General features: G+C 46.8%; 1 protein-coding gene across 7 annotated transcripts in view; it reads right to left on the bottom strand.

Moving 5' to 3' along the window:
* nlrx1 (NLR family member X1) overlaps positions 1–21,045 on the bottom strand; it is a 53,235-nt gene that overhangs the window by 1,191 nt on the left and 30,999 nt on the right. For 5 of the 7 annotated variants that reach the window (XM_080214752.1, XM_080214748.1, XM_080214750.1 and 2 more), the window contains exons 5-8: positions 17,149–19,153; positions 13,668–13,754; positions 10,571–10,822; positions 7,742–8,094 (exon numbers count right to left, since the gene is read on the bottom strand). In XM_080214752.1, coding sequence (XP_080070878.1) covers positions 7,779–8,094; positions 10,571–10,822; positions 13,668–13,754; positions 17,149–19,153 — 2,660 coding nt within the window. In that variant the 3' untranslated portion in view covers positions 7,742–7,778. Of the gene's footprint in view, positions 1–7,741; positions 8,095–10,570; positions 10,823–13,358; positions 13,549–13,667; positions 13,755–17,148; positions 19,154–21,045 lie in introns of those variants that run through there. The other 2 variants (XM_080214754.1, XM_080214755.1) reach the window with 2 other exon arrangements.

Genomic DNA, 21,045 nt, shown 5'->3' with positions numbered 1-21,045 from the left:
TTACACAACCCCCTCTCAAAAGTCAAAATGGTAAACTCACCTCCTCCCACAAAAAAAAGACAAGATTAAAAGTGGGAGTAATTTCTCAGTTGAAGCAACATCCACAAGTTTGGAACACATGTTGGGAAGAGAATCATGGAGAGGAAGATTTCTTTTCGCTGCCCCCAGTTTGTTGTTCACCGGTGTTTCTTGTGGTGTGAGTGAAGTGAGGAACTAAACAAGCTAACACACGGAAAAAAGCTGAACAAAAGTTTCAAAGACCAGAACAGGACTGCAGAAAAGCAAAAAAAATCTCTGAATTTGATGATATTTTTCTCAACTAAATATTGAAAAGTGCAAAAAAAAACTAATTTTTAAATTATTCACAACCCTGAGGTTGCTTATCCCGTATACGGATTTTATGAATCCCACAATATTCTCTGAAAATGAATGAAAGCAAAAATCCTGGAGGCCACTGACCCCTGAACCCAAATTTCCAGAGGGCAGAGGTCAGTGTGAGGACGCTGGTTTAGTAAATTGAGCCCAGAACCTCAGCCGGACTAAATTTGATTGGCAGATTTCAAGCGCAGTAAAACTGAAGGCTCCAGATGTGAAGCGGCAACTGGAACAGAAACGGGTTTATCCGCGGAAACCCTCTCAAATCAAGAATTTGGTATCCTGACCTCACAGGAGGCCATTAGCACAGACACTCTGCAGTGTGCACAGTTACCAACCCTCCTGGGCTGCCCTGTACTCTCCAGGGATCAAAGGTTAACCTCCCGGGAACTCGGAAAAAAAAACTGCCCACCTGTTTATTCCCTTTTCTTTGTACATTTTTTGCTCATTAGTTACAAAAATATCAGCAATGCAACAAAACAAAAGCTGCTGACTGACAGCCTGGAATCTCTGAATCCCATTTCTTGTCTAAAACCCCATGAAGTGTCAGATTCCAGTGAAGCATTCTCTGCATGCTTTATTAGCTTTGAGGTGCTGTATACAACTTGTTGTTGCTTAGAATGTCTCTGAGCTTCTGTTGGGGGAAAGAGATAACAGAAATCTCATTTCCTGAAAGGTTAAACAGGGAATTGAGAAGGGAAGGTTACGAGGGTATGGGCTCAGAGCAGGACGAGTAAAGCTATTCGCTAGCTCTTTCAACGAGGCTCGTTGGGCCCAATCGACAAAGGCGTAGAGTTGCAAGTATGAGGTTTTTCAACACATAGAACATAGGACATAAAGCACGACAGCACCAACAGGCCCTTCGGCCCACAAGTTGCACTGAGCATATCCATACCTACCAGGCCATAGAACAATCTATAACTCCCAATCCCATTAAATCCCATGTACTCATCCAGAAGTCTTTTAAAAGACCCCAGCGAGTTCGCCTCTACCACCACCGACAGCAGCTGATTCCACTCACTCACCACCCTCTGAGTGAAAAACTTACCCCTCCAACACCTTAAACCTGTGTCCTCTCGTAGCGACCATTTCAGCCCTGGGAAATAGCCTCTGAGAATCCACCCTATCTATTCCTCTCAACACTTTAGAAACATGGGGTGGGTTTTTTGGCTGCGCTCGCCCCAAGAGTGGAAAATCCCACCCGAGTCAACAAGCCTTTGGGTGGTCCGTCCCTGCTGCGGTTCCTGTGGCGAGTGAGATGGGAAAATTCCGCCGATCACCTTTGGTTACCAACTATCCATCACGCCTCCAACCTTCTGCCATTGGCTCCCCAACACAACCATCCTCCCTCTCTACATCCAATCAGAAAGTGAACTGAAACTTATCTATCCAGGTTGATGCCCTCAGTCTGTAATGGAGCCTCACATTTCCAGAGATTCCACCTTTCAAGTGAGTTGTCTGTTCAGCCCTCGCTAGTGGGCTGTAAAAATTCTGCAGCAGCTTTCCCAGATAATAGTCATCCCACAGTCAACATCAGTAAAAGAGCTCTGATTAGTTATCACATTGTGGGAGCTTACTGCGAATAAACTGGTTGCATTTTTCTTACATTTCAATTGCCACTTGTACAAAGTGTTTCATTGTCCATAAAATACTTTGTGATGCCCTGGGATGCCCTATGTGGCAAACACTGCTGCTTCACAGAGCCAGGGACATGGGTTCGATTCCTGGTTTGGGTTCCTTGTCTGTGTGGGGTTTGCATGTTCTCCCCGTGTCTGCATGGGTTTCCTCTGGGTGCTCCGGTTTCCCCCCACAGTCTGAAAGACATGCTGGTTAGGTGAATTGGCTATGGTAAATGGCCCCTTAGTATCAGGGGGACTAGCAGTTGGTGCAGACTTGATGGGCCGAATGGCCTCCTTCTGCACTGTTGGGATTTGATGAGATCATGGCAGGTGCTAAATGAATGCATTTCACAAATAGCTCGCTGCCATGACAAAAGAACCCGTATTTCAGTTTGGAATTGTGAATTCTAACCTGGGTTCAGCAGGGGAATAAATTGTCCTCTTGGCTACTTGCTGCCCTCTGTTGGGTAAAGTCAGCACAAGGCTTATCCACAGCCGGCATTGGAGTCACCACCTTCTCCAACTCACAAACCTTCCCGACTCGCAGCCCTGCTTGGAATTCCGGTTTTGTTCTCCTCACCACGGGAACGGAGAATTTGGAACTCAGCCCAAATTCCATTCACAACAGCGGGACTGGAGAATCCCAACCACCGGTGAGGTCAAAGAGTCCTGACCAATGTTGTTGCTTCTGTCGTTGCTGGAATGACACCCCACCCCCTCCCCCCAACAGCACAGGGGTGGGGGTGTACTTACACCCCAGGAACTGCAGCGGTTTAAGAAGGCAACTCATCACTACCTTCTCAAGGGCAACTCGGGATAGGCAACAGACAAAATAACTTCCAACATGCACTGTCTGTACTCATACATGAGCAACGTGGGGAGATCCTGGTGGGTTAACTATCCCTGGAAGGAGGGATTATACCTGAGCAGATGTCAAGGGCAAAGGGGAGGAAGTTTATGAGTGCGGTAATAAATATTCTGCTGGCTGGATTAGCTACTGGAAACTGAATTATTACAATGCAGCACGTGGCCATTTGGCCCATCATGAAGCCTCTGGCTCACCAAATACCCAAAACCCTCAAAACAAATTCCACAGTCAAGAAAAACATTCAAAGTTCTTGGTTATAAACTGGGGGAGCTCCAGCCAGCCACTGCTTCTGGCTACAACTTGTACTTTAAAATCGGCTCTGTCCTGTAGCAGTGTAGAGTAGGAATAGCTAATGTCACTGATACAACCATGGAGACCTTTTTTTTTTAAACTTGTTAGTCACAAGTCGAGTTCACTGCAATGAAGTTACTGTGAAAATCCCCCAGTTGCCACACTCCGACACCTGTTCGGGTACACTGAGGGAGAATTTAGCACGGCCAATGCACCTAACCAGCAAGTCTTTGAACCGTGGGAGCAAACTGGAGCACCTGGAGTAAACCCACGCAGACACGGGGAGAATGTGCAGACTCCACAAAGAGAGTGACCCGAGCTGGGAATCGAACCCGGGTTCCTGGTGCTGTGGAGGCAGCAGTGCTAACCCACTGTGCTGCCTCCTGCGAGGAGTCCTAGGGCAAAAAAATCATAAAGCGTGGCAAAATGCTTGATACTAATGAGTGTGGGGGACGAGTTTGGAAATGATTAATTCGTCAATAAACACTCTGAGATGAAACGATTCCTCGGTGCAAGAACCACCAACACCTGTGGCACTGCACAGCAACAAGCACCAAAAATACATTCTGTTTCTTTAAATAATTCACATCTTGCGGCACTGAACTAGCGACAGGGCAAGGTCAAAAATAGTGTTGAATGATACAGCACAGAAAGAAGCCATTTGACCCAGTGTACCTGTGCCACCTCGATGAAAGAACGGTGTGATTATCCCCACTTCCCCTCTGCTCCTTCCCCACAGTCCAGCAATTTTTCCTCCTTTAAGCGTTTACCCAATTCCCTGTTGTCAGTTACTGTTGAATCTGCCTCCATTCAGCTCCTTCCAGACCATTACCATAAGATATAGAAGCAGAATAGACCACTCAGCCCATCGCATCTGCTCCATCATTTGATACGTTCCTCAACCTCATTCTCCATCCTTTTCCCCATAACCAAGCACAAACCTATCTATCTCTGTCTTCAGTGACCCGGCCTCCTCTGTGGCAATGAATCACCACCCTTTGGCTGAAGAAATCCCCCCTCGTCTCAGTTCCAACGGGCTGTGCCCTTGGATCCTAACAACTCGCTGCAAAAAATAAAATCTCATCTCTCCTCCAGTTTTCTTACCAATCGCCTTACAATATGTCCCTTTGATTACTGACCTTCCTCCCACTCCAAACAGATCCTCATTATTTACTTTCCAAGAACTTGGAATGAATTTCATCATCACTAAATAGGCTCTCCCATTTTGTTGAATACTTGAGCAGTTTTTTCGAGTGAGCACTTATAGAATCCCTACAGTGCAGAAGGAGGCCTTTTGGTCCATCGAGCCTGCACCAACTTTGATCTCACCCAGGCCTTTTCCCCGTAATCCCACACATTTAACCTCCTAGTCCCCCCTGACACTAAGGGGCAATTTAGCATGGCCAATCAAACTAACCCTCACAGCTTTGGGAGGAAAGCCTCTGAAACATGGGGAGAATGCGCAGACTCCACACAGACAGTGACCCGAGGCCGGAATTGAACCTGGGACCCTGGCGCTTTGAGGCAGCAGTGCTAACCACTGTGCCACCATGCCACATCTTTGGAGTGTGGGAGGAAACTGGAGCACATGGGGAGAATGTGCAAACTCCACACAGTCAGTCAGTCACCCAATGCTGGAACTGAACCTGGGCTCCTGGCGCTGTGAGGCAGCAGTGCTAACCACTGTGACATCGTGCTGCCTCATTCCTACAAAGAGAATAATGAACGAGGAGATTTGGAATAAAATGCACTGACTCTTTCAGATGGTAACATCTCCCATGTGTAATTATCTGGTTCTCACTCTAGGGGGAGTATTGTATTGCTTATTCCCACAAGCTCTCGATGCAGAATCAGGCAGCAGTTACTGCTCCCTCTTTACTGCTGTGAATTCATTTTAAAACAACAGCCTCGTATTTATATAGCGCCATTAAAGCAGTAAAACATCCCAAGATGCTTCACCATAGCGTAAGTATAATGGGAATTAGGCAGATGCGGGAGACACCAGCCAGGAATGCTATAGCAGTTGGATCCCACATGACCTTGCGAGACACAAGTGAGGGTCAGAAAATTCTCCATCATTTCGGAGCCCCAGCTCCTGTTCTGCTTGAGCATGTCGAGGCTTCCAACTGACCGTGAAACCTTACAGCCCTGTGGGACGGCACAGTGGTTAGCACTGCGGCCTCACAGCGCCAGTGACCAGGGTTCAATTCTTGGCTTGGGTAACTGACTGTATGGGGTTTGCACATGCTCCAGTTTCCTCTGATATTCCAAAGGTGTTCAGGTTAGACGGATTGGCCATGCCCCTAAGTGTCAGGGGTGCAAGCAGGGTAAATACATTGGGTTATGGGGATAGTGCTTGGGTAGGATTGTTGTCATAAGACATAGGAGCAGAATTAGGCCATTCAGCCCATCGAGTCTGCTCTGCTATTCAATTATGGCTGATATTTTTCTCATCCCCATTCTCTTGCCTTTTCCCTATAACCACTGATTCCCATATTAATCAAGAACTTATCTATCTTTGTCTTAAAGACACTTGATGACCTGGCCTCCACAGCCTTCTGCAGCAAAGTTCCACACATTCATCACTTTCTGGCTGAAGAAATTCCTCCTGATCTCTGTTCTAAAGGATCGTCACTTTAGCCTGAGTTTGTTTCCTCTGGTTCTAGTTTTTCCCTACTAGTGGAAGCATCATGTCCACATCCACTCTATCCAGGGCCTATCAGTATCCTGTAAGTTTCAATAAGATCTCCCCTCATCCTTCTAAACTCCAACGAGTACAGACCCAGAGTCCTCAACCGTTCCTCATATGACAAGCTCCTCATTCCAGGGATCATTCCTATGAACATCTTCTGGACCCTTTCCAAGGCCAGCACATCCTTCCTTAGATACGGGACCCAAAGCTGCTCACAATACTCCAAATGGGGTCTGACCACAGCCTGGTTTGTTGGTGCAGCTCGAATAGCCTCTTTCTGCACTGTAAGGGTTCTATGATTCTTCAAGAAGATGAACACAAAGTAATCAAGGCTGACACTCCAGTACAGCACTGGGGAAGTGCCATCTTTCCCATTAGATGTTAAATTGGGGACCTGCCTCCCATGGCACCATTGCAGTGAGAAGCAGGGGCGTTCTCCCTGGCACCTGGCCAATAATTATCCCTTTAAACTGATGAAGCAATAAACAGATTATCTGCTCATTGCTGCTTGTGGGATCTTGCTGAGCACAGATCAGCTGCTGAGTTTCCTACTTTACAACAGTTTACCTCCAAAAAGTCTGTAGAACACTTTGAAACAATCGGAGGATGTGAAAAGCGCTATATAAATGCAAGTATTTCTCTGTTAAACATCATCAGTCAGTTGGTTATGGGGTTACAGGTTGCCATCTGTGGTCGATCATGTTCCTGGAGACGTCATCACAGGACTGCCAGTGACCAACCAGCCTGTCCATTCAAACAGCCTTGGGAGGCTCACTTGCAATCCAAATTCTTGAAATATGAGTGGCACGGTGGCACAGTGGTTGGCACTGCTGCCTCACAGCACCAGGGACCTGGGTTCAATTCCAGCCTTGGGTCACTGTCTGTGTGGAGTTTGCACATTCTCCCCGTGTCTGTGTGGGTTTCCTCTGGATGCTCCGGTTTCTTCCCACATTCCAAAGAAGTGTGGGTTAGGTAGATTTGCCATGCTAAATTGCCCCTTAGTGTCAGGGGGACTGACTAGGGTAAATGCATGGGGTTATGGGGATAGGGCTTGGGTAGGACAGTGGTTGGTGCAGACTTGATGGGAATATTGGCCTCGCTCTGCACTGTGTGGATTCTAATGATTCTGTGTCCTTGAAAACAAATTTATTTTCAGCCTCCACTATAATTCTTCTGCTGGTTGCAGTGAGCTGGGGATAATTCTTTCAACTCCTGGGAATTCCAGGACAACGCTGGAGGATTCGGGGAGATTTTTAACTTTCTTCAATCCATGAGGAACCAGCTTTAGAAAGCTCAGATTTTTTAATGGAGAGGCTAAAATTCATCACCCGTTATACACCCAGGTGTTAAGTTAAAAATCTACCCCCACACAGAACCCTAGAGTGCAGAAAGTGACCATTCAGCCCATCAGCTCTGAACCAACCACAATCCCACCCAGGCCCCATTCTCATAACTCCATGTATTTTACCCTAGCTAATCTGCCCCCCAAACACTAAGGGGCAATTTAGCATGGTCAATCCACCTAACTCACACATTTTTGGGAGGAAACTGAAGCAACCGGAAGAAACCCATGTAGACATGGGGAGAATGTGCAGACTCCATACAGACAATGACCCAAGCTGGGAATCGAACTCCGGCGCTGTGAGGCAACATTGCTAACCGCCGTGCTACCCTCACATCTTGTGAGGATTCAATTCAATATTGGAGAGTTTGGGTTGGGGCATCGCGAGGTGTCCAGTGAGGTTCTATAAACTGGCCAATGTCTCCAATCTCTCCTCCCCACCAGCACCTGAACCTTAGGATGCAAGGAATGTCCTCCCCTTCGATAATCAGGGAACAGTTTGTCAGACTGCGCGTTACCAGTGTAATGGAACTGAAAGGATAGTCAGTGCAAACCTCCTGAAAACCACACTGTCCCGCTGGGAGCCCAGGTTTAGATCTCCTCAGTGATCTGTTTCAGCAAGTTTGCAATGCGATTTTCCACCTGCAGGAATTTTATTTTTTTCCAGATGTTTAGGGTCTGCTGTCGGCTGAATTTCAGCTCCTTCTGGAACAGGGTCAGGTAGTCAGCCACAAGGTCCTTGTCCCGGTTCGCTGCGTTCCGTGAGATGTTCTTCAGGATCAGCGTCCAGTAGGTCGAGACGTCAGACCCTTCTGTGATTGACGCCAGAACCTCCACTCCATCCTGCTCCCTCCTCAGGGCCCGCAACCTCTGCTTTCCATCATCACTGATCTCATTCAGGTACAAGCTGGAGACAAAACACACACAAACATTACTCAGCATTCGCAGAGTCAGCCTCAACAGCTTGAAGTGAGACTCTTAGATAGATTTCTACAGGGGAAAATTAATTGAGGTGGAACATTGATGAAGAGGGAGAGAATTTCATAGAATCACTACAGTACAGGAGGCCATTCAGCCCATTGAGACTGCACCGACAACAATCCCAGCCAGACCCTGTCCTGTATCCCCACAGATTTATCCTATTAATCTCCCTGACATTAAGAGCCAATTTAGCTTGGCCAATCAACCTAACCTCCCCCACACATCTTTGGACTGCAGGAGGAAACCCACGTAGACACGGGGAGAATGTGCAAATTCCACACACAGAGTGTTCGGAATTGGACCCAGATCTCTGGCGCTGTGAGGCAGCAGTGCCAACCACTGTGCCACCATGCCGCCCCCAAACCGTTTTAAATCTGGGCGTATCACACATAAAGCCAGCTTTCTGTAGTTCTGAAGTTGTGATGGAGACAGATTTCCCAAGGATGTTAAAGGGAGCAGAAACACAGCAACTGTGCTGCACCCGAGCTGGAAGTTAACATGATAAAGCTGACAGTCCATGATGGAATACTTTGTTACTTGTTAAGCGATTAACCGGATTATAAAAAGTTTCCTGGTGAGTATGTCATTAAAAGAACAGAAACACACAATAGTTTTCAGGGTACGTGCGGTCATCTCTCTGGCTACAGCTGAGGTCATGATGCGGAGATGCCTTTGTTGGACTGGGGTAAACACAGTAAGAAGTCTCACAACACCAGGCTAAAGTCCAACAGATTGCTAGTGGCTTTTGCTACCAAATAAACCTGTTGGGATTTAACCTGGTGTTGTGAGACTTCTTACAGCTGAGGTTACTGAGGTCTTGTGGCACAGTGGGTCTGTCTGTGAGCCAGAAGCTCAGGGTTCGAATCCCACCACAGGACTTGACGTCCAAGGAAGGGGAGCTCATAACGCGGCCAAACAGGTCAAGCTTCAACCTGCAAATCTTTGCAACGACAGGCAATGAGAGTGGGAGAGATTCCTGCCTAGCCATACAATGGGAAGAATGTTGGAGCCTCTACCACCACTACCTAGACTGCAACACGCATATTAAAAAATCTGCATGTTGCCACAAGTGACCTGTAACACATCACCATGAAGGTTAGATTTGATTAATGCAGGCACTCCCTAACACTCATTATTCTGTAAACAGTAATCGCTCGATATGCCTTACAGCGCCAAACAAACCACACAATAATGTCAAGACAACAAACACAGGGCCAACAACTCCTTTAATTATGATGTCAGGGCTGATGTGGGCAAAAAGAACACAAGCTGAGATTTCAACACCACACCTAGTAATTAAGGGCTTATCTTGCAACTTCTAACAATGCAAAGAGAGCTGTCAATGTTTTTGCTGAACCAACTTAAAAGGAACGGCGCAAAGCTCTCACATTTCCAAGTTGCATTTTATTCAGTGTTTAATCATTTTGACCTTGAGTCTGTTGATGACTGGCAGAGAATTTGATATCCCCCCACTGCCCTTTCCCAGCATCTCCTTCACACTCCTCTCCCTCACATGAACAACAACGGATTAGCATTGCTGCTTCTCAGCGTCAGGGACCCGGGATTGATTCTGGCCTCGGGTCACTGTCTGTGTGCACTCTGCACGCTTTCCTCCGTGTCTGTGTGGGTTTCCTCCGGGCGCTTTGGTTGCCTCCCACAGTCTGAAAGATCATAAAAACCCTACAGCGTAGAAGGAGGCCATTCGGCCCATCAAGTCGGCACTGACAACAATCCCACCCCAGGCTCAATCCCCACAATCCCACACATTTAGCCCGCTAATCCCTCTAACCTAAACATCCTGGGACACTTTGGGTAATTTAGCATGGCCAATCCGTCTAACCTGCACATCTTTGGACTGTGGGAGGAAACTGGAGCATCCGGAGGAAACCCACGCAGACACGGGGAGAATGTATAAACTCCGCACAGTGATCCAAGCCTGGACACCCTCCCCCCACCCCCAGGTGTGCTGGTTAGGGTGCAATGACCATACTAAATTGCCCCTTAATGTTCCAAGATGTATAGGTTGGGGGGTTAGTGGGGTAAATACATAGAGTTATGGGGATAGGACCTGGGTAAGATGCTCTTTGGAGAGTCAGTGCAGACTCAATGGGCCGAATAGCCTCCTTCTGCACTGTAGGAATTCTATGAATTATTTACCCCTCAGAGACCCCCTGCATTCCTCCAAGGCAGCCTCTTGATCATCTCAGAGTTTAATCTCTCACCATTAGTGGCTGTGCGTTCAGCTGTTCTAATCTCTCAAATTCTCTGCTTGAATCTCTCCACCTCTGTCCCTCTGCCTTTAACGTACCAGAGGGGCTGTTTGGTTGACTCTAGCTGCTAGTCTTTAACCTTCAGCAATGCCGAATGGTTAATTCTATCTGAAAACATTGGTGTTCACTCACTGGACTTTTTCTAAAGTTGGATGTTTCTTGATCATCTCCACAAGGTCCATGGCAGCTTCCTCGCCAATCAGATTACTGGCTAGGTTGATGTCTTTCAGATGTGTGTTATCTCTGATGTATGGGGTAAGCATTCTCACACCCTTGTCTCCCAGGGAGGTGTTAAGCAGTGACAGCTGGGTAACAGAGTGGTTCTGAGCGATGGCGGGTCCAAAATAATAAATTGCGGCCTCTGACAAAGCGTTATCACAAAGCCTGGAAATAAAGCATAAAAAAATTTACAAGTTCAATCGCAGTCCGGAAGACCTGGGAGAAATGAGGGATGTTAGAGATTATCACTGGTCAGTGTGAAGACAAGCAACATTCTTAACAGAGGTACTTGGTACTTCATGATGTGAGATTCTAAAACAAGGTCAGATCACTATTTGACTATGGAAGGCATCACAAGTCAAACTGGAGACTGCCCTCTCGAGGCCGATATCGTTTCTGAAGACACGTTGTCCACACTAAGCCTCTCTCTCTCTAGGTGGAAGCATTTAGACCTTCACCATGAACGCTTCCCTGGGTCTTCCAAGGAGCCCATCATTTCTCAACATGTTTTCCTGGTGTTTGGGGATCTTTCTGTGGGGTCAGTGTACTCAGAAAATAGACCCAGAGATCCCTAGGGGACAATCAGGATGGGTAAACTTGACCAAGCTTCATAACTGACACCTATCATTGAGGAGAATAACATATCCACAGGTCAGAAGAAAGATGAGATGGTGCATAGGGGAGGTGATGGCCTAGTGGTATCATCACTAGACTATTAATCCAGAAACTCAGCTAATGTTCTGGGAACCCAGGTTCGAATCCCGCCACAGCAAATGGTGGAATTCAAATTCAATAAAAAAACATCCGGATTAAGAATTTACTGATGACCATGAAACCATTGCCGAATGTCAGAAAAACCCATCTGGTTCACTAACGTCCTTTAGTGAAGGAAATCTGCTGTCCTTACCTGGTCTGGCCTACATGTGACTCCAGACCCACAGCAATGTGATTGACGCTCAACTGCCCTCTGAAATAGCCTAGCAAGCCACTCAGTTCAAGGGCAACTAGGGATGGACAATAAATGCTGGCCCAGCCAGCGATGCCCATGTCCCACAAATGAATAAAACAAAAGCCAACCCCACATTCATCACCACTGGAGCATCACAGCTAAACATTTTCTCTTCAGATCCTCCTCCCTTTAATCTTCACCCCCAATCTTCCACCCCACCCCAAACACAGGAGGGGCAAATACATTTGAGATAAAAAACCCATCGCTAAAATTCAGGAACATTTCTCTGCAACCTCCTCAAGGGATGGGATCCAGTGTAGGATCTCACAGGGATCAGGTGCTGTCCGAAAATGATTAATAATCTTATCAGATATCTCACTGTGTCCAAAAATGGACACCAGGGACTTCATCTTTACTTTAACAGCTAAGATTTGATGCCTTAAAGGGAAAAGAACCAGAAAATTGAAACAGCAACATCATCACCTTGAATATTATTTATCCTTGGACTGTAGGCCACTAGCCAGACCAGCATTTATTACGCATGCCTAATTGCCCCTTGAGAAGGTGGTGGTGAGCTGCCACTGCAGTCCCCAAGGTGTAGGTACACCCACAGTGCTGTTAGGGAGGGAGTTCCACAATTTTGACCCAGTGACAGTGAAGGAAAAGCTGATACATTGCCAAGTCAGGATGGTGTGTGACTGGGTGGGAAACTTACAGGTGGCTGTGTTACCATGTATCTGCCACCCTTGTCCTTTTGGGTGGGAGAGATTGCAGGTCTGGGACTTGATGTTTAAGGAAGTTCTTGGTAGGTTCTTGCAGTGCATCTTGTAGACGGTACACCCGGCTGCCACTGTGTGTCTGTGGTGGAGGGAGTGAATGTTTAAGGTGGTGGATACTGTGTTGATCCTGTGAGCTGTGACATCAGTCTTGTCCAATGTGCGGAGAGGCAGCCGATTGCGGCTCTTGAAACGGTTTTCAAAATGATGGTCGAATAGGAAAGTCTGAATGAGAGACCCTGTCTGTCTGGAGTTGTTCCACCAATCATAGGCTCTCTCTCTCTCTCCCCCACACTCATTAGTCTCTCAGAAGCAAATATAGGACAGAAACAACCTCTGACTGTAGGAGCAAGAAGCACCAGTGGCAAACAGTTCCCTTGGGAGGGTGCGTGGAGGTGAGGGGTGGGGGGGGGTTTGGCAGAGAGAATGCATGACGGAGAGGTTGGCGGAGAGGGCGTGTGGGTGGAGGAGTTGGCAGAGAGGGCACCTGGGAGAGGGGTTGGGGAGAGCACATGGGGGGAGGGCTTGGCGGCGAGAGCATGTGAAGGAAGGGCATTGGCAGAGATGATGCACAGGGGAGGGTGGTTGGCAGAGAGGGCGCATTGGGAGGTTGGCAGAGGGTGTGTGAGGTGAGGGAGGTTGGCAGAGAGGATGCACAGGGGAGGGTGGTTCACACAGAGGGCACATGGGGGGTAGGGTTGGCAGAGAGGGCACACACAGGGAGAGGTTGGGGTTGGCAGAGGGTGTGCTGAGGGGAGAGTTTGGGGTTGGCAGAGAGGGCACACTGGGGGGAGGGGTTGGCAGAGAGGGCACACACAGGGAGAGGTTGGGGTTGGCAGAGAGGGTGCTCAAGGGAAGGGCAGCTGCAGGAATGTGTCTGTAAGCCTCACTCCCTTCCAGTATCAGGGTTCTCACTCACCCTCACACACTGTCAGCCACTCCCGCAGTGGGTGAGGGGGAGAGAGTGAGCAACCCAAGACTATACAGTGAGCCAGAAACACACACCCGATTACACTGAAATACTCAGCTTTATTTATAACTGGAGTTTTTTGCTCAGTGAGTTGGTTTCTTTCTGTTCCTGTTCTGTTGTTGAAAGTCACATCTCAAGTTGTGCCAAACTTTCTCCTTGTGAAATTTGCTCATTGGCTCCTTGAGTGTGAACACTTCTGAAGGTGGAAAGGTCGGGTAAGCCTTTAGAAGCTTCTCAGTTTTGGCAACAGCTTTTCAAAGTATATTGTAAGAGTGAACCTCAGTGGGTTTTCTTTGAGCAAAGGATTTTTCTTACCACAATTTCTGGACTGTACAGTTTGGATCCATTAACAGATTACTGACTTCCTGCCAGGCAGCAAGCCCCAGGTTATTAAACTGGAAACTGCAAAAAAAAAGAAGAGAAAGTTTTATTTTTGTATAAATGTGGAACCTCAAACCCAAGGAAAGTGTTGCCTGGCAACAGAGGCTCCATTCGTGAATCAGTGGAACCAAAGTTCCAGGAGTTTGATTTTTCTCCATAGCGATTTCCTGCTCTTTGACTCTTGCTGCTCTCAACTACACTCTTGTCATTTATCCACGTGACCAATGGGCCAACGGACAGTCAGGATTGATAGAGGGTTTTGGCACCAGTGGTCAGATATCGAGTGCCCACCGGTGGAGGATCAGCGAACAGGACCAGGCCAGGGTGCAACACTGCCGAGGGAAATGAGGAAGGCAAAGTTGCTATATTGCTTCTACAGCACTGGAACATTCAGCCCAAGTGGACTAACTGGCTATTATGCTGTACGCAAGCCTCCACCCATCAATCTTCATTTCAGCCTACAGGTGGCATGGTGGTTAGCACTGCTGCCTCACAGCACCGGGGCCCAGGTTTGATTCCGGCTTTAGGTTACTGTGTGTGTGGAGTTTGCATGTTCTCCCCGTGTCTGCATGGGATTCCTCTGGGTGCTCCTGTTCCCTCCCACACCCCAAAGATGTGTCAGTTAAGAGGACTGGCCATGATAAATTGCCCCTTAGTGCCCCAAGATGTGTAGGTTAGGGGGATTAGCCATGGTGAATGTGTGGAGCTACGGGGATAGAGGCTGGGTGGCATTGTTCCTGGTGCAGACTCGATGGCCTGAAGGGTCTCCTTCTGCACTGTAAGGATTCTATCAGCATATTCCATTCCCCCACATTTGCTTAGCTAGCTTTTCCTTATCTTTATCAGTGGAAACATAATTTGAAGGGAGAAAGATGTCTCATGACTAATAAATGCAACCTTTATAATGACTGATGGGTTTCAGTGTTTAATGCATTGAATAAAATGAACCAGTAAAGAGTTTGGGAGAACATACTGAGCACAAATTGGTTCCCATGTTGCAATAATGACTACAATTCAAGAAAGTTCTTCATTGGATGTAAAAACAACCGCTTGGAGGTTGTGAAAGGAGCTATATAAATGAAAGTTGGATATCTGTCTCCATTAATATTGAGCTGAGGAAATCATGAACATTTATCCCATCAACGTTTAGTGCAAATCATTCCAACTCAGCTCCAGTGTAAGGGTAGGTATTATTAACATTGCTTCTGATTTCAATAGGAACCCTATAAATCAGGAAAGGATTTGTTTAAATTATATTCTCAAAAATGTTCCCTTCCTTCTTTGTGTTCAAAAGACTTAGGCGACTGCTGCTAAGAGAAGCTTTGGAAACTTTTAATCACAGAGTTTACAACAACGCCACATTTTAAGGGTGTAATAAATAAGGACGTCACATCTCTGTTCGCTAAACAGAAGAATAGGACCAGCCCACGTCACACACCTCTCAAACCTACTCTGCCATCCAGTTAGATCATGGTTGATCTTGTACACCATGTTCCTACCTGAGCACCATATCCCTTCATTCCAAGAATTTATCAATCCCCAGTCCTGAATATACTCAACAACTGAACATCTAAGATAGAGAAACCCCAAGATTCACAACCCTTTGAGTGAAGAAAGTTCTCCTCATCTCAGTCCTAAATCCTGCCTCACCCTCTCAGAGTCAGATCACTTCTCATTATTCCAAACTCTTTGTTTGGTCCATTCCATTCAATGCAGTAAAACTATCAAAACCAATTGGTCGCAGTAAAAGTTGCATTCAGCGGGGATAGAGCAAGGAACCAAAATGGAGTGAGAGAGACATTGGCCCAAATTCTCCAGTCTCGTGCACTGTGCTACTGCTGCCGGCGTGAATGGAGAATTTGGCGCTCAGCCAAAACTGTGGTCACAGAGGAGGGACTGGAGAATCTCAGCCATGGCTGAGGTCGGAGAATTCCGGCCATCACGTTTGACTGAGTTAGAAAGGAGAAGAAAAATCTGAAGTTGATGTCTTCACAAGTCTGGATTTGTTATTGAACTATCTACAGTAGGGTTTGTACAGCAGGGTTAACGTGCATTATTCTGAATGTCGGCAGGGGTACTTAAGATGGTGTCGAAAACAAATTAAGCGAATTTTCAAACATGTTACTGTCCCTAGATGTGGAAATCTATTAAAAAAGGATTAGGAAGGAGCTATTCAAACCCCGCCTCTTCCATTCACAATATTGGCAATTACAGCGGCAACTTTACAATCGGGTGGGTGAATACTTTAATCCTGCCCCTGTCAAAGCAACAATCTGAATACGTCCCAGTCACAATGGAGACTGAATTTCACCGTCGCGCCTGCCTGTGGCCAATGGAGAATGCCGTTCCGCGAGCCTCACCCGCTCCGATTCCAGGGTGGGCATGCCGGTAAAACTCCAGCAAGAGGGAATTTGTTTTCTGATGCAGGATACGTTTTCTCCTCATGAGTTACCAACAAATTTGACTGGAAATGCAGATACAGTCACTGCTCCCATATGCCGGCGGATTGACAACCAAAGGTGGTGATTGGCAAAATAACAAAAGGAGGAAAACCTTCCGTTAGGCGGCACGGTGGTTAGCACTGCTGCCTCACGGCGCCAGGGACGCGGGTTCAATTCCACGCTTGGGTCACTGCCTGTGTGGAGTTTGCACGTTCTCCCCGTATCTACGTGGGTTTCCTCCCACAGTCCAAAAATGTGCGGGTTAGGTGGATTGGCCACACTAAATTGCCCTTTAGTGTTAGAGGGAATAGCTAGGGTGAATGGGGTTATGAGGATAGGGTCTAGGTGGGATTGTGATCGGTGCAGACTCAAAGGGCCAAATGTCCTCCTTCTGCACTGTAGGATTCTGATTAAGGATCTTCAATCCACTGCCTGAAATGATAGAACATAGAACATTACAGCGCAGTACAGGCCCTTTGGCCCTCGATGTTGTGCCGACCTGTGAAACCAATCTAAAGCCCATCTAACCTACACTATTCCATATGTTTATCCAATGACCCTTTAAATGCCCTGAATGTTGGCGAGTCCACTATTGTTGCAGGTAGGGCATTCCACGCCCTTACTACTCTCTGAGTTAAGAATTAACCTCTCACAACTGTCCTATATCTATCACCCCTCAATTTAAAGCTATGTCCCCTCGTACTAGCCATCACCATCCGTGGAAAAAGGTTCACACTGTCCATCCTATCTAATCCTCTGATCATCTCATATGCCTCTATTAAGTCACCTCTTAACCTTCTTCCCTCAAGTCACTCAGCCTTTCCTTATGGCGGAGGCAGAATCAACAGTGACTGCCAAAAGAGAACTGGGTCATTATCTGAAAAGAGAAGCAAAAGGAGATAAAGGGGGTGGAAGAGAAAAAAAAAACTAATGGAAAAGCAAAGCAGAAAATAGAACCAAAAAAAAAACCTTACTTTAAATCCCTGCACCTGAGGAGAACTGGCCGGAGGATTTTCAAACACTCATCATTTAAGTTGCACAAACTGAGGTTCATCTCTTCAATTGGGTGGCTGGATGCGTTCACCACTGAAGCAATGACAAAACACTTCAAAGGAGTCATCTTAACTTGAGATAAGTTCAAGCGCTGGAAGGACTTGCAAATCTCCCCGGCAAAGGTCTCATTCTGTAACTCGTACAAAAACAGCATGAGGTCCATGAGCTCAGAGGGAGGGAACTGCTTGTGGGCGACATTGCTGAGATTCTTCTTCAGATTGTTGGCTATCTCACGCACGGTTATGTTCTTTATTGTACAGCCGAGTTCCTCCAGTAGGAGGCGGTTATTCTGGGCCAGTAATCCGGCCATGAATGCTGGGAAGATCTCAAAGCACTGGGTGGCTGCTTTTTTACCCCTTGCTGTGCTGCTAAACTCTTCACCAAGAATGCTCATGTTGATTTGCTCCAGCACATCGCTGTTGAACTCATCGTCCTGCCTGAACATTTCAAAGACCATGGTGTTTGCGATGCCCTTCTTGCTTTTGGCACTGATCTTCTTGAAGATCCGTGGGAAAATATTCACCAGCCTCACGAGCGTCAGAATTCTGAACGGCACAAATTTGGAGATGATGGCTAAAATCGCCATCACATCCTCACTGGATTTTCCAATGGTGTCGGACACCGCAATTCCCACTCTCTCCAAGACACTTTTCTTCTCTCCTAGAACGACATACAGGGCGGCCAAGTACTCCTGCATTGCAGGGACAGTAAAGCGGAGGAGTGGCTCGGAGTCAGGCTGAGCCGTGGGAGACATAAAAAACCCCAACATGTCAACCTGAAAGGCAGTTAACCGGTTCAACTCTTCCTCCGTCTTTGCGTCCAACTCAAAACATCGCTGCAGGTCTTCTTCGCTGAAGAGCATTTTCTTCTTTTCTGTCCCCTCGTAGGCTAATTTGCCCACTGTCTTAGCAATGTAACGCAGGGTCGAGATGTTCTGTTGGTGGCTGGCGTCTAGAAGTTGGCCACCAAAGTTCAGTCTCAGGAAGCTGGTATACAGGCCGGTTAGTGTCTGAATGGGCATGTTAGTGGTGGTGAAATGGAGGAAATGCAAGGTTGCACAGATGATCCAACAATAAGATGGCAGGAAACAGTCGGTTGTAAGTTGGCTGTGTCTCTGTAAATTCCTGTATAGCATCTCCATCAAATTCTCATTGGCACGAAGGTCCCCAGTCATGTTTAGTCGATTCTTAAAGTACCGATACTGCTGCTCCACATCAGCGAAGCCACAGAGGCGGGCGTACCTGTCGACATACCTGGACGGGATTGAATCCACTGCCGAAGGCCTGGTGGTGACCAGGATGTTGGTATCCGGGAGCAGGTATTTTCGGAGCAGGTTGACCAGCAGGCTGCTGGGCGGCAGAGGCTCATTGGGATCATTGCACAGCTCGGTCTTCGAGATTCGGAAGTCAAGCTTGAGTTGCTCCAGGTCGGAGAAAACCAAGAGAACGTTTCCTTGTTTTCCTGACCCGATGTGAGGCACGATGGTTTTCAGCTGGGTGTACTTCCGAGTGATTAGCTTATTCAGAGACGTGGGCTGATTTTGGGAGGACAGATCTTCACAGGAGAAGGGCAGGATGATATCGAATTGGTTGAGCTTCCCGTCACACCAATCCAGGACAAGTTTACTAACCACTGTACTCTTCCCCATTCCCACCATCCCATACAACAGCACCGTCTTCACAGGGGACTCATCCGAGGCAGTTGCAAACATGTTGTCGGCCTTGATGATCTGGGATTTTTTAGGTTCAACGTGACAGTAGACTCCCAATCTTGCCGTGAGTTCCCGGTTCTCCTCAGGGGAGCTTTCAGCAATCAAGGGATCCAGGTGCCACTTTTCCATGGAGAAAGAGCCAAACTGCATCTCCTCGTTGGGAATGTGACTGAACCAATCTCTCAGTCTCTTCCTGTGTTGTTCAATGGGATCTGCTGCAAATCGAGAAAGGAATGGATATGTTTACACCAAGCTAAGATCCGTCACTAATTGCATCAAAAGGCAAAAAGATGGCGTGTGATGTGACACGTTAGCAGGAAGATGGAGTAAAAAGGAACTTGCATTTCAAAGAACAAAGGAAAGTACGGCACAGGAACAGGCCCTTCGGCCCTCCAAGCCCATGCCTATCATGGTGCCTTAACTAAAAAAAAACTTTTGCCTTTACTTGGTCTGTATCCCTCTATTCCCTCCCTATTCATGTACACATCCTGATACCTCTTAGATGTTGCTAATGTGCCTTCCACCAAATCCCCTGGCAGTGTGTCCCAGGTACCCACCACTCTGTGTGAAAAACTTTCCACACATCTCCCTTAAACTTTCCCCCCTCACCTTGAACCTGTGCCCCCTTTCATTTAGCATGTCCACTCCCCACATGGTAACCCACACATCTTTGGACTGAGAGAGGAAACCGGAGCACCCAGAGGAAATCCACACAGACACGGGGAAAATGCACAGGCTCCACGCAGACTGTGAACCTAAGCCGGAATTGAACCCAGGTTCCTGGTGCTGTGAGACAGCTAACCACTGTGTGGCCCAAACAGACTTGGAGCTTGGTGTTGAATCAACAATATTTTGAAGTCTACATATCCAACAACTCTGCAATGACTGTTAATTATGTGGTCCATAATTCTTTAACCATTTTAGCAAAGAACATTTCCCTGTCTACATCAACGGGGATGAAGTAGAAATGGTCGAGAGCTTCAAGTTTTTAGGTGTCCAGATCACCAACAACCTGTCCTGGTCCCCCCCCATACCGACACTATAGTTAAGAAAGCTCACAACACCTCTACTTTCTCAGGAAGCTAAGGAAATTTGGCATGTCAGCTACGACTGTCACCAATCTTTACAGATGCACCATAGAAAGCATTCTTTCTGGTTGTATCACAGCTTGGTCTGGGCTCCTGATCTGCCCTACAAAATGTCGTGAACGTAGCCCGGTCCATCACACAAAACAGCCTCCCGTCCATTGACTTTGTCTACACTTCCCGTTGCCTCGGCAAAGCAGCCAGTATAATTAAGGACCCCACCCATCTGATTCAAGAACAGCTTCTTCCCTGCTGCTGTCAGACTTTTGAATGAATCTACCACGCATTAAGTTGATCTTTCTCTACAACCTAGCTCTGACTGTAACACTACATTCTGCACCCTCTCCTTTCCATTCTATGAACGGTATGCTTTGTCTGTATAGTGTGCAAGAAACAATACTTTTCACTGTATGTTAATGCATGTGACAATAATAAATCAAATCAAATCTTTAGATGAGGAGATTTATGCCATAACCATAAAATTGGAATATCATTCACACAGCAGGAAAACATACAACAGCAGATGTTTTATCAAATGCAAATATTTAAGTACAGGAATGTAAATATTACTGAGTAAAATCTGTATAAGGTAGAGACAGTGACAAGAGGAGATTGTACTGGAAAACAAAATGCCTCTTAAAGATGTCTTTTCATTTTTTGCAGGGAGGTTTTAAGAATGATATATGACTTTTTATATTTGTATATATGTGTTGAGATGGAAAATGGTTCTAGTTTCATGCAGGGGTTTTTGTGAGCATGGTGCCAGGAAGTCTGGAGGCCCCGTTTGCACACATGCCTTTTTGGTGAGGCTTTACAACTCTTAAAGTGAAGCGATTGGTTACAAAGACATCAGTAGTTTCATAAATTTGAACTGTGGGATCACAGTTCCAGAATAAGGGATTGGTTATTTAGGGCTGAAATGAGTTGATATTGTTTCACTCGGAGTTGAATTCACTACCTGAGCGCTATAGGTGCTCACTGAATATATTCATGACAGAGAATGACGGGAGTTTTAGTACAAA

This window comes from Carcharhinus amblyrhynchos, chromosome 29 (assembly GCF_965287045.1).
Source record: "Carcharhinus amblyrhynchos chromosome 29, sCarAmb.v2.hapA, whole genome shotgun sequence".
In the NCBI taxonomy this organism is placed as follows: Eukaryota; Metazoa; Chordata; class Chondrichthyes; order Carcharhiniformes; family Carcharhinidae; genus Carcharhinus; species Carcharhinus amblyrhynchos.
The sequence above is the reverse complement of the archived record's forward strand: the minus strand, read 5'-3'. Positions and strand labels throughout refer to the sequence as shown.